We start from the raw sequence: 14387 nt of genomic DNA, 5'->3' as shown, positions 1-14387 counted from the left end.
CTACGATTTTAAGATATCAAAACTTGTATCCTTCTTCAGCTCTATGTAATTTGTCAAAAATTTCAAGATGCAACTCTATAGCCAAAAAGAGAGCCTTTTTCCTTTTTCAAACAAAAATAAACATGAGAGAAGTCACTGACTGCTAAAACTAGCAGGGACCCTCAAGATTGGTATCACAGGATCACACCTTCACCTGGCCGTAGGTTGAGGTCAGTAACTCAGCTCACATGACATTTAAAACCACACAACACTACCCGACAGAGTTACAGGTTCAGATGCCAATGGTTTCAAAAAACCATGATTCAGGCCGAGCGCAGTGGTTCATGCCTGTAATCCCAGCACTTTGGGAGGCTGAGGCAGGTGGATCACGAGGTCAGGAGTTTGAGACCAGCCTGACCAACATGGTGAAACTCCGTTTCTACTAAAAATACAAAAATTAGCCAGGCACGGTGGTGGCGTGCGCCTGTAATCCCAGTTACTCAGGAGGCTGAGGCAGGAGAGTCACTTGAACCTGGGAGACGGAGGCTGCAGTAAGCCGAGATCGCACCACTGCACTCCAGCCTGCACGACAACAGCAACACTCCGTCTCAAAAAGAAAAAAAAAAAAAAAAAAAGATTCAAGAAAAAGGCAGATTCTCATGTGTTCAGCACCTACTTTAAAAAAAAAAAAAAAAAAAAAGGCACTTCTTGGCCAGGAATGGAGGAGGATTGCTTGAGTCCAGGAGTTTGAGACCAGCCTAGGGAACATAGCCAGACCTTGTCTCTACAAAAATAAAAAAAAATAGCTGAGCAGTTCCAGCTGCTTGGGAGGCTGAGGTGGGAGAATCACTTGAGCCCAGGAAGTCGAGGCTGCAGTGAGCCGTGATCATGCCACTGCACTCCAGCCTGGATGACAGAGAGAGACTCTGCCTGGAAAACAACAAAAAGCACTTCTTAATGACTGGGAAAAATATTAAATATTAGGTTAGAGAGTTAAAGACTCTTAGAAATTTTAAAGAATAAATGTATTTCACTCAACACTGAATCTTTAAATTATTACTTCTTCGGACCAGGAACGGTGGCTCAGGCCTGTAATCCCAGCACTTTGGGAGGCCGAGTAGGGCAGATCACTTGAGCTCAGGAGTTGGAGACCAGCCTGGACAGCGTAGTGAAACCCCATCCCCCCCCAAAAAAGAAAATTATTACTTCCTCTCTCAGCCTTCAAAATTGAGGAGGAGGGAGGGACAAATTGGGGTATCCCATAGCTGCCTGCAAAAAATACAATAGCTTATTCCATTCTCCCAAGCAGGATTTAAAATTTCAAAGTGAAAACAGCAGTCATATATAATTATACATGCTTAACTCTCTCACATTTTGTAGAAAAACACACAAAATACCCAAAAAAAAAAACAAAAAAAAGAATGTATCAGATTAGAAAACTTAAGTAGAATGCCAAAATCCAGATGACCTTGAAGTTTTGCTGGATCTTAAAATCACTAGAACTACTTCAAAATATATAAACAGGCCCCATTATGAAAAATATGAATATGAACACGATAAATAAGCGAGAGGAAAGGAAAACTCGTCACTGAGATAAACCATGACAGGTCCTGGGTAAAATACATTTAGATGATTCGGGGATGGAGGTACTAGAATTAGCAAGGCCCTCCCTGCAGCTTGCAACCTATGGGGAAAAAGCCAGACAGGTGGTAGGCCACTTGTATTATTCCTCCGGTCAAAGCCTCCTCTTTCAGAGTCAAAACCAAAAGTAGTTGAGACACTGTGCTTTTCTATCAAAATCGCCCTTCACTGGTGAAAATTAGCTTCCACTGGCAACATTTGCTGGGAACTAGGCACTCTCCCACTCTTTCTTGTTCCAGTATCCTACTGATTTTTACAGACCTCAGTAACTTTTTCTGAACTAGGACTCAACTCTTCACTGAGCCAATGAAAAGCCATGCTCTGCAGACTTCAGACACAGGGCCTAGCAGAGGACTCTGGTCTTAACTCCTGGTCCATGGCATTCCACTTACAGCACTGTCTCCCTCATTTATTTCAGTAAAGGTCAGAGGTGGGTGCCAGCCCCACACCCCCTTCATATGTTCAGTCTACCCACTTGTATGCTTGACCTTGGACTTCACTTCAATACTCTGCATTGCAATTTGTGAATCATCCATTAAGGCTAAATCTTAAAAACTAATCTCTGTCTCCACTGGAGACATAGTAACTAGTAAGAGCCACAAATCCAGCTTTTTAAGATTTACCCTGATAGACCGACTCTCACCCAACAAAAGCTTCCCACATCCCACTCTACCACCAAAACAGAAAGTAAATGAAAGGCTCAGTAGATGGAATAAATTACTCTTCCTCCTCTGCCTCATACCTACACCCAGCCTCACCAACAATCTCCTCAGACTGCAAAAAGACACTCAAAGTAAACCAGGAAAAACCTAAAGTAGAAATTTTTAAAAAGTAAATAAGGCAAGACAAATAGAATTCCAAACTGCCTTTATATATATATATATTTTATCTTTTAAATACAGACAGGGTCTCTTGCTATGTTGCCCAGGCTAGTTTCAAACTCCTGGGCTCAAGCAGTCCTCCTGCACTGGCCTCCCAAAGTGCTGGGATTACAAGCATGAGCCCCGACACCCAGCCCCAAACTGCTGATAGGTCATTTTACAATTATAAATTATCTCTTGATGCCACTTACAAAGTTCTAGGCATTGGTAACTGGTTTGCTTTCAAATGGTCACAGGACAAAGAACTGCCTCTCCTCACACTCTGAAACATGTCTGTGAAGGCTATTTCCATTTCACATTTCAGAACCTGAGAGCCTCTAATACAAGGAAATGAGAGTTAAATTTTGATACACACACACACACACACACACACACACACACACCCCTCTCAAGATTTAAGGTTCTAGATTGAGGAGCCTAGAAATTTGACTCTAAGGCTTGACCTGCTTACCTAGATAACCAAATTAATGAAGCTGCCGGATACAACCTCAATAGAGTACAGAGAAAGCTTCTGTACTCCAGGGACTAAGGTAACATTACTTTCCAAATCAGATTAAGCCAAAGGGGAAACAGACAGACCTTCACAAGTTACAGCTATATAACAATTTGAGCCAGGCACAGTGACTCACACCTGTAATCCCAGCATTTTAGGAAGCAGAGATGGATGAATTGTTTGAACCCAGGGGTTCAAGACCAGCCTGCAATATAGCAAACCCCGTCTCTACAAAAAAAATACAAAAAAACTGGCCAGGCGTGGTGGCTCACGCCTGTCATCCCAGCACTCTGGAAGGCCGAGGCAGGTGGATCACCTGAGGTCAGGAGTTCCAGACCAGCCTGGCTAACATGGCAAAACCCCGTCTCTACTAAAAATACAAAAATTAGCTGGGCGTGGTGGTGGGCGCCTGTAATCCCAGCTACTCTCGGGGCTGAGGCAGGAGACTCACTTGAACCCAGGAGGCGGAGGTTGCAGTGAGCCAAAATGGCGCCACTGTACTCCAGCCTCGGCAACAAGAACGAAACTCTATGTCTCAAAAAAAAAAAAAAAAAAAAAATACAAAAACACAAAAAAATTAGACAGCCAGGCATGGTGTGCACTACAGTCTCAGCTACTAGGGAGGCTGGGGTGGGAGGATAGCTTGAGCCCAGGAACTTGAGGCTGCCATGAGCCATGACTATGCCACTGCACTCCAGCCTTGGTGACAGAAGACCCTGTCTCAAAAAACAAAAAAAAAAACATACATAATTTGGCTGAAGTCATCTAGGTTAATAGTTCTAACTAAAGTCAAGTTCAGTGTAAAAGTACAGAATCCCTTCAGGCTTTTAGAGAAAACTGAACATTCTGTTATACCCTTGCATGTGAAAATGAAGAGAAAAAAAGCAGCAAGCATCATGAAGATACAGAAATAAATATGAATTCATCTGGTTTTGACATTTTACAAACTAAATGTGTGAATTCAAAAGTATGATATCAAGCCAGGAGTGGTGGCTCACACCTGTAATCCCAGCAAAGTGCTGGGAGGCCAAGACAACAGGTGGATCACTTGAGGCCAAGAGTTCGAGACTAGCTTGGCAAAACCTCACCTCTACTGAAAATACAAGAATTAGCCAGGTGTGGTGGCACAGGCCTGTAATTCCAGCTACTCGGGAGGCTGAGGCATGGGAACTGTTTCATCCCGGGAGGTGGAGGTTGCAGTGAGCCAAGATCATGCCACTGCACTCCAGCCTGGGTGACAGAACAAGATTCTGTCTCAAACAAAAAAAAAAAAAAAGAAGACATATTACAACGGTGCCAGACCAGAAAAACGACAGGTGGTTCATAACCCTGATCACAGAATGAGGTTCAGCTTGTTTCAAAGCAATGTTCTCTGTTGTCAACAGTCAGATTTGGGTCACCCACATGCTTGCAAGCTAATCTGATTAGGCTGATCAGGCCTAAAGCTTGGATTTTTATTTGTGGACTTTGCAATGAACTTTGGTCAACGTCGCAAAAGGAGTCCTTTATACTCAATCTTCTGAAACAATCCTTAAAAGAAAAACTATAGAGGATCACCTTGGCTAAAGCAAAAGAAAAATGTTTCCTTTTCAAAACCCATCACATTCTAGAGAGCAAACCTTGAAGAAAATATGGGTTTTTTAATCAATGAATCTGAGACATTGAATCTTCATTTAAAAGGAAACAAAAACAGGATAAACGTAACCGCCTGAAGACAGAAGGGAGTTCTACTTGTCCATACTACCATGCTGAAAAGGAAATACTAAAAGAACATGTTACTTATTTTACAAAATACCCAAAACCTGTCTGAAGGAATGCCCTTCCGAATTCTCAGGATACAAAAGCCCTGTCCTAAGCTTTTTCTAATCTATAAACAGAATTTCAGACTGGATCCGAAGAACTTGTGCCATAAATAATGTCTCTTGTCTGTACAGAGCTTTCTAGCTTTGTAGTTGTTTTTTCTTTTTTTTCTTCTTCTGTCCATCAGCTCCTTCTAATTCCAACAAGTACCCAGTGAGGGAGGCGCTTCAGCCAAAATCATCATCTCTGTCTTGTAGGTAAGAACAAGAGAAGTCAAACAGCTCAACACTCACAAAGCAGGAGAGACCTGCAAGAGGACTCAAGTCTGATGTTCCCCTTGCCAGAATTATTATTTAAAATTGCAGACATATAGATAAGGCCCAAATTAAAATGCAGGTTTTCAACCTCCCAACTAAGAATCTAAGGTGATGAACTTTTATAAATACATTATGTCAAACAAGTTCCCCATGTGATTCTGAAGCCCATCAGTTTGAGAATCACCAGAATGAACAATGATCCAAATCCAGCCAGAGAACCCATGTGTTTACCTATCCTTCATGAAACACAGAACCTGCCAACCAAACCAAGCAGCAAAGACTGTATGTGCTTCAAATTCAAGAGCCAGGTCAATGCACTTGGTCAGATACCCACAGTATCGGCTTCTCTCCTTACCAAGGTAACTTCTCAGTTGACAGTAGCCAACAGTATCTTCACAAACTCCTTGCACTCCTGGAAGGTATCTTCTTGTAGATGACCAATACATATGGTGTCAAATTCCTTCTGAAGGTACTTAACACTTTAAGGAAGGTATCATACCATTAACTATGGGTGCAGCCCTTGTCAAGATCAGGTTAGGTTTATAGTGCATCCATAACCATGACTCTACATATCCTACAACACACTACCTCTGCCCATTTAACTTTATTTCTGACTGAAAATGGCAAGTCTCCTTTTGAACTCATTTCTAATGGCACAGAATTTTACAAGGGAGAAAAAAAATAGTGACAATTTTAGATTATTTTATAGATTGAGATCATGTTAACTGCCTTTGAAACAATTTCAGGGCTGGGTGCAATGGCTCACACCTGTAATCCCAGCACTTTAGGAGGCCAAAGTGGGAGGATCACTTGAGCCCAGGAGTTCAAGACCAGCTTGGGCAACATAAGGGGACCCCATCCTACAAAAAACACAAAGTTTAGCTGGGCATGGTGGTGCGCGTCTGTGGTCCCCACTACTCACAAGGCTGAGGTGGGAGAATTGCTTGAACCCAAGAGGTCAAAGCTGCAGTGAGCCAAGATCATGCCACTGTACTCCAGACTGGGCAACAGAGGGAGACCCTGTCTCAAAAAAGAAAGGAAAAAAGAACCACACCTTCAGAAAAAAACACACAAAAAAAATCACCCCACAGTTATCTGCCAAGCACTGTCCTGCTATATTTCTCAGGAGGAAATGCCCTGAAAAGGCTTCACAGCAGATAGGCCAGGCCTTGGACTTCCGAGAGGAAAAACCTCTTATAGCAATGAGAATTTAAAAAGCAGGAGGCTCTGCAACATAATGTAAATGAAGAGAAAATAAGTCAGCTTAGAAATAAGCACATCTGGCCAAGCACAGTGGCTTACGCCTGTAATACCAGCACTTTGGGAGGCCAAGGTGGGTGGATCACGAGGTCAGGAGTTCAAGACCAGCCTGGCCAAGATGATGAAACCCCGTCTCTACTAAAAATACAAAAAAATTAGCCGGGCATGGTGGCGGGTGCCTATAATCCCAGCTACTTGGGAGGCTGAGGCAGAGAACTGTTTGAACCCAGGAGGTGGAGGCTGCAATGAGCTGAGATCATGCCACTGCACTCCAGCCTGGGTGACAGAGCAAGACTCCATCTCAAAAAAAAAAGAAGAAGAAGAAATAAGCACATCTGAAAAATCAGTAAAGGATGTGAAAAGATCAGTCCTCACTGAAGAAAGAAGCACTAGTTTCTCATGACTTGAACCTAACAGCATATACCCAGGGCAAGACAAATTTCAGAAGACATGATACTCTTGAAATACAGAATTTTATTTAGAAACTGTTTAAAGTAGAAAAAAACCCTGTCAAGAAAGACCAGGTGGAAAATGGGTTCCCAATAAAATGGAATTTTAGGGCAACAAAAGTCTAAAAGGCCACAAAAGAGAAACAGCACCACTGCCATCTGAACCATGGCTAGTTACTCGCATTTTTTGGCATTGTTAATCACTGAATCTGGGTTTCCTCTGAACTCCACACAGCATGCACTACACAACAATTTTATCAGAACATACTTGCTTTCTACACACATTTCAGGACAAGCTACCACCAGAAACAAATCAATACAAATACATCAGGGGCTGAACAATCTCAGTAGTGGGTGAGACACATTTTGCAGAATCCTGCCAAACAAAGGAACTGAATAGGCTGTGGGCAAATGAGGGAGAGTTAAGGAATGAAATATTTTAAATATTAATAATTAATTCCGACACGGTACTGTACTTTCTGCAAAAGAAAATTAACATTTAGTAACACACTAATGAATTTTATCTCCAAAGAGATTAGTGCACTGGCAAAGTATTCGGATTACAGTGGAGAGCTGTGGACAGCAGATACCAAAAACACCCCAGCCTGGCAGATCCCAAGGTAACGAGATGGCCTTCACTGACCACTCCCTTTGCCAGAGGTCCAGAAAGAACTTGCAGCATGATCACCTGCCTGCTGCACTTCCAACTCTAAGCAGCAAACTTTAAGAAGCCAAAGAGGAGTCCCCAGTGGACAAGGGGAGCAGAGAAGAGAAATGTGGTAAATGTAAACCTAAAAGACGGTAAAATGGGATACAATCCCCATTCAAATCCCAGAGATGTGGGTAAGTCCCCAAAAGTAGTTGTTAGATTAAAAAACTGGGCACACCTCACTTCCCCAAAAACATAATACAAAGAAATTTCGGGATAACTGGAAAAATAGAGAAATTCTCAATAAAAACCGAGCTCTTCAACTCGAACATCTCAGGGTTGAAACACATCCTCTATTATCCAGGCAATGATGCCTCTTGCTTTTTAGGAGGGATGCAATTGGTCAATGACACCAAATAACTTTACAGGGCAACTTTTTAAATGGTCCTTTTAGACCAAAGCCTAGGCCTATGAGGATTCAAGCAGCCCTGTAAGACCTGTGACAGCAGGTTCCAAAGGTTCCAAGGTCTGGCCCTTCCTTCCCAGACACAATGTCAAACGCAAAATCTCCTGTCGTGTTACATTTTATATTTTGAAATATGGAAGCGTATTTTAAATACTCTTAAGGCATTTATTTATTACAACATTCTCTGATTTCACATTAGCTTAAAATTCAATTCAGTCTTTCCATTTCTCCACTGAGGTCACCGCCTCAGCATATTACACAACACCTTCTCCCGCACTCAGTGTGACACGCATCCACACGGTCAGCCCCATGGTCAGCCTCTTTGTTTCCCAGGTGAACCAACTAGATGTTAATACTGCTCTGCTACAAGGTAAAAGCTCCTAACTCAAACTTATTGGAAAAGGAGTGAAACGTCTGCAAAGTGCACTTTAAGAAGAGGTACTTTTTGCTTATGAAAAGAAACCAGTGAGTCCTCTAAGGATAACAAAAGGGAGTATTTTACAGTTAAGCACACGATTTGGAGTGAAGAATTCTGATGTTGTTCTGCTGGTCCAGGCTGTTAATACTCTTCTTGCTCCTCCTGTGGGCCCCCTTCATCAGGTATCACAAAGCCTTCCTGAAATAGGAAAATGAGAGGGGAAAGCCACTGAAAGATCCATTTCTACTGTGAGTTCACTTTCCTCATACTTAAAGCCTCTCAAAGACAATGGTTCTTCCTGGCTCTACACAGGCCAGGTGACTGCTATTTCTTGAGTAGTAGAATTGCATCTCACCAAAGACAAAAACTGAGCACCATCAAATTTACCCTCAAACTTCTGAAAGTGATGGATATGTACATTGTCTTCATTATGGTGGTAATTTCACCTATGTCATCAAAGGTACATTTTAAATATGTGCAATTTATTATGTCAGTTATACTTCAATAAAACTGTTTTTTTTCGGGCACGGTGGCTCACGCCTGTAATCCCAGCACTTTGGGAGGCCGAGGCGGGCGGATCACGAGGTCAGGAGATGGAGACCATCCTGGCTAACACCGTGAAACCCCATCTCTACTAAAAATACAAAAAATTAGCCGGGCATGGTGGCCGGCACCTGTAGTCCCAGCTACTCCGGAGGCTGAGGCAGGAGGAGATAGGAGAATGACGTGAACCCGGGAGGCAGAGCTTGCAGTGAGCTGAGATCGCATCACTGCACTCCAGCCTGGGCAACAGAACAAGACTCCGTCTCAAAAAAAAAAAAAAAAAAAAAAAAAAAAAAAAAACTTTTTTAAAAAAGAAGGCCAAGTGTGATGGCTCATGCCTGTAATCCCAGCACTTTGGAAGGCCAAGGCTTGAGCCCAGGAGTTCAAGACCAGCCTGAGTAACACAGTGAGACAATGTCTCAAAAAAAAACCAAACAAACAAAAAAAAACACTAGCCAGGCCTGGTGGGACATGCCTGTAGTCCCAGCTACTCAGGTGGCCAAGGCAGAAGGATTGCTTGACCCAGGAGGTCAAAGCTGTACTGAGCCATGATCGCACCACCAGGCACTCCAGCCTGGGCAATAAAGTGAGACTCCCATTTCTAAAAAAAAAAAAAAAAAAAAATTTACCCTCAAATATCCCTGAAGTCCCCTGTGAAGTTCAGTACTCTAACATCTTTTCTCAATACACTGTCTATACAGCCAGCTTTCCTTTAATGCCTTCTTTTTGTTGTACTTAGGAGTCATGCTTTACCCAAAATATTCACAACAGCAAGACTGACTCAACATCAGTGGCAGAAAAATTGAGTGCACAAGGAAAGAGGAGATTCATGGCTCCCACCTCATTCTCACTCCAGGGCATTCTGGCATGGACTCAGAGCAGGAAATTACTATACTATTCTGCTGTAAAATCAGACTTCTCTTTCAACCATCACCTTATTTCTATTAACTAAATCTCTATAGCCGAACTTGCTTAAGATGTGGCTCCACTAAAATAATACTCAGACTAAACCAAGGACCCCTATATCTTCATTGTCTTTTTTTCATTACATAGCACAGAGCAAGCTCTAAGTTAAAGATTTATTCAACAGATTATCAACTTTTCAGTCATCTGTCTTAATCCCCTGAAATTTCACAAGATATGTCTCAAGGACAGTGATAGTAACAGCATTATTACTACCTTGTATTTGCATAGTGCTACACATACTACCAATAGTTTGTAGTTTGATCCTACAGACCTTGCCAGGCACACAGAATTACAAACATGACCACTAAACAGTGGACACAGCCAGATAACAAATCCTAAATCTAGAAAAAAAAAAAGAGTCTTCCCTGATCAACTAACATGTCGTGATTAATATCAACAGATTTGACTGTGCAATAAACATGGATCCAAAGAAACTTGATCATAGAGTACTTTGAGGGAGTGGGAACCAGGCAACTTCCTAGGAGGGAGGACAAAGGCGTGCCCAGATATGATGTGATATGAGGGCACGCTGTGAAAAAGGGAGCATGTGCCTGCTTCTCCGGGCATGCCCCAGGCGCTGATAAAATGGAGGCAGCACCTGAAGCTGAGGGATCCAAGCAATATGAGGTGGGGTGGGGTGGGGACAGGGGTTGCTTCTGGCTAAGAGCAGTTTGTGGCACTCATCACCTATCAGTGGCCACATACTACAGAGGCTGGACAAGCCAGCCACCTCCTTGCCCTATTCCTTCTTCAAAAGCTCATAGACCTCAGGCAGAAGCTAAAGCTGGGTAGAGGTGCCCTCTGGCTGACTTTGAGGGGTCAAAGATGAAGTCTTTTGATGACTGCAACACTGGAATACGACAAGCGTCAGCACAGAGTTCACCAACCCAACTATGTAAAATGGAAAGAAAATATCCTCATGTCAACACATACATCTGTGGCATACAGAATGTCTACAATCCTCTGCAATACAGGGTCGTTTTCCCCCTCGTTCTCCTGGCAAATCAATTCAATGTTCCGTAGCTTTCCGAAGTAGAAATCCCTCTCTTTCTCCAAGTCTTCAACAGTAAGTTTCAATACGTTGACCTGCACAAGACATTAAAAAGGGTGAGATGCCTGGCATTAGTACGGCAATAAAATATCAGGCAGACTTCTAACCCAAAAGGAGATGTGGTCTTTGATCAAACCCCCAAACTGACAAAAACCACATCAGTTTAATGTCAATTTTCTTCAGCCTCAGATAAACAACATGGATTTGTTTATGGCAACCTTGACGGTAACAGCTCCCAGAAAGGGCAGACTACACCTTGAAACATGCAGAAGCTTCTCAGGGACTAAAAAAGGATTAAGGAGAAAGAACTAGGGAAGTCTGAGACAATTACAGCCTGGCAAGGTAGCTGACAATCATAAACTGAGTCCTTACGAAAGGACTGGACAATCGAGTCCAGGTCTGACTGCACAAGGGGGTCAATATAAAGGACCCTGGAAAGGGCTCAATGGAACTCTTTGGAAGCCCAATGGAAAGTGCTCTGACCCTTCATTAGCCCCACTGAGGGTGTCTGATCCCCATTAACAGGCTATGAACAAATCAGCCTCAGTGCTTAGGCCAGGACTCTATATAGTCAAGACTAATAAAAGTTATAACACTCACAGTCCCGTGTGTACTTTAACCATGGTACATCTTCATTCCAGTGCTGTATTCACATCTATGATAAATGAATTCCATTTAACTCTCAATGAATGCAAGTTGCTTGGCATATCCTGCAGCATAAAACCCTCATAAAGGCCGGGCGCGGTGGCTCAAGCCTGTAATCCCAGCACTTTGAGAGGCCAAGACGGACGGATCACGAGGTCAGGAGATCGAGACCATCCTGGCTAACACGGTGAAACCCCGTCTCTACTAAAAACTACAAAAAAAAAACTAGCCGGGCGAGGTGGCAGGCGCCTGTAGTTCCAGCTACTCGGGAGGCTGAGGCAGGAGAATGGCGTAAACCCGGGAGGCGGAGCTTGTAGTGAGCTGAGATCTGGCCACTGCACTCCAGCCTGGGCGACAGAGCGAGACTCCGTCTCAAAAAAAACAAAAAAACAAAACAAAAAAAAACCCTCATAAAAACCTCTATTTACAGGTCATGGCTACAGAGCAGCATGGAAAGTAAAGCAGTGAAATCAAAGGTACAGCTACTGAGAACAACCTCAGCAGAAGGGAATTCTACAAGCCAAAAGGGACCAGAGAAGTCATCTAGTCCAGCCTTCCGAACTTACAGCCACAAAAATAGAAGGATGTCAGGTGGAGTGGTGCACACCTAGTCTCAGCTACTCTGGAGGCTGAGTCGAGAGGGTTGCTTGAGCCCAAGAGTTAAAAGCCAGTTGTGACAACATAGCAAGACTCCATCTTTTTAAAAAATAAATAATAAAAATTTAAAAACAGAAATAAACAGCTTATCTAGCTTCCCCACAGCCTGATGAAGACAACAAACACAACAGAGGAGATCAAGTCTCATCCCAGGAAGACAGGACCCTCTTTATAACCTACAGTCAAAAAGCATTCAGAGATGAGGAGCAGGCGACACCACCAGGACAATTTTATCAAAGCGAACTTCAAAGTTCATCATCAAAGTCTTGTCAGACCAAACCAGAATCACAGTTCTAGACAGCCTTTCACAATTCCTTTACCAGCCACAGAAATAAAAAATAATTGAAAGTTTCAATAAAGTACTAGAGGGGCCAGGTACAGTGGCTCACATCTGTAATCTCAAACCTTTGGGAGGTCAAGGTGAGAGGATCGCTTGAGGCCAGGAACTCGAGACCAGCCTGGGCAACATGGCAAAACCTGTCTCTACAAAAAAAATCTAAAAAAATTAGCCAGGTAGGGTGGTGTACGCCAATAGTACCAGCTACTTAAGAGGTTGAGGCAGGAAAATCATTTGAGCCCAGGAGTTCAAGGCTGCAGTGAGCTATAAATGCACCATTACACTCTAGTCTGGGAGACACAGCAAGACCCTGTCTCATTCATTCATTCACTCATTCATACATACATACATACATACATACATAAAGTACAGCTACTGCCTGGTGGCCAGCAAAGCTAAATCATCCATTTTCCCTCACTGTCCCCGCCCTCTGCTTTTGCTGCAGTTTGTTGCCTTTCCTGAAACCAATAGCCCCAAAGAGCAGTTGATCAGCCCCAGCAGGAAGCAGACTCAGAGCTACAGCTCCACAATCCAAAAGGCAGGGAAGGGGTCTTCTAATCACATGCCTGGTGGCATTAATGACCAAGGAGGAAAGGAAGTCAAAAGAGCTTATGCACAGTGGCTCACGCCTGTAATCTCAGCACTTTGGGAGGCCAAGGCAGGCAGATCATGAGGTCAAGAGATCGAGACCATCCTGGCCAACATGGTGAATCCCCATCTCTATAAAAATATAAAAATTAGCTGGGCGTGGTGGTGCGCACCTGTAGTCCCAGCTACTCAGGAGGTTGAGGCAGGGGAATCACTTGAACCTGGGAGGCGGAGGTTGCAGTGAGCCCAGATCACGCCACAATACCCAGCTTTCTCGGTCCCACCTATAAAGGCCAAAGTAGCATTTGTCCATGATATTGCTCATAACTATACACACATAATAAACACTAAATCACTAAAAAATATACACTAAGACACTGGCTTTCACGGGGCACTCCTTTTAAGTTTGTATTAATGAGGTTATTAAAAATCGGTGGCTTGGCCAGGTGCAGTGGCTCACACCTGTAATCCTAGCGCCTTGGGAGGCCAAGAGGTCAGGAGGTCGAGAGCTCCTGAGGTCAGGAGCTCGAGACCAGCCTGGCCAACATGGTGAAACCCTGTCTCTATTAAGAATACAGAAATTAGCTGGGCGTGGAGGCAAGCGCCTGTAATCCTAGCTACTTGGGAGGCTGGGATGGGAGTATCGCTTGAACCTGAGAGGTAGAGGTTGCAGTGAACTGAGCTCATACCACTGCACTCCAGTCTGTGTGACAGAGCAAGACTCCATCTCCGAAAGACAAAAAAAAAAAAAAAAAAAAAAAAATCTGTGGCTAGTAATTAAGGTCACTCTTAGAACCTTATCTTGAGGTAAAGCAACACTTATAACCTAAGAAGCCCAAGTCAGTGTTTCAGGCCTGCACTGGCCACAGTAGCCATCAACCACATGTGTCTATATAAACACTTAAACTTGACCAGTGCCACTGAGATGAGCTACAAGTATCACACACACACCTGATTTCAAAGATGTAGCAGAGTCTTCAAATGTACAACAGCTCATTGATAATCATTTATATTTGATTATATGCTGGAGTATTATTTTTTACATATTAGATGATGTATTGATAAAATTAATTTTACCTGTTTCTTTTATATTCATTTTAGTATAGCTACTAGACAGTGTAAATCAGGTAGCTCACACTTCTGACTCACCTTTTACTTTTTCATTAGACAGCACTGCTTTGGACTAAAATCAATTAAATTTCTCCAGGATGACTTAAGAATGTAGAATCTTTGCAGATCTCCCAAGG

At 43.1% G+C, this 14387-nt stretch overlaps 1 protein-coding gene across 2 annotated transcripts in view; it reads right to left on the bottom strand.

Moving 5' to 3' along the window:
• Nucleotides 1-6825: 6825 nt before the first annotated feature.
• The window catches only part of MAPRE1 (microtubule associated protein RP/EB family member 1), a 33425-nt gene continuing 25863 nt past the window's right edge, over nucleotides 6826-14387 (bottom strand). For both annotated transcript variants that reach the window (XM_008020719.3, XM_008020724.3), the window contains 2 exons: nucleotides 10796-10948; nucleotides 6826-8551 (listed from right to left, as the gene is read on the bottom strand). In XM_008020719.3, the coding sequence (XP_008018910.2) occupies nucleotides 8495-8551; nucleotides 10796-10948 (210 nt within the window). In that variant the 3' untranslated portion in view covers nucleotides 6826-8494. The remainder of the gene's footprint in view (nucleotides 8552-10795; nucleotides 10949-14387) is intronic.

Source organism: Chlorocebus sabaeus, chromosome 2 (genome assembly GCF_047675955.1).
Source record: "Chlorocebus sabaeus isolate Y175 chromosome 2, mChlSab1.0.hap1, whole genome shotgun sequence".
In the NCBI taxonomy this organism is placed as follows: domain Eukaryota; kingdom Metazoa; phylum Chordata; class Mammalia; order Primates; family Cercopithecidae; genus Chlorocebus; species Chlorocebus sabaeus.
The sequence above is the reverse complement of the archived record's forward strand: the minus strand, read 5'-3'. Positions and strand labels throughout refer to the sequence as shown.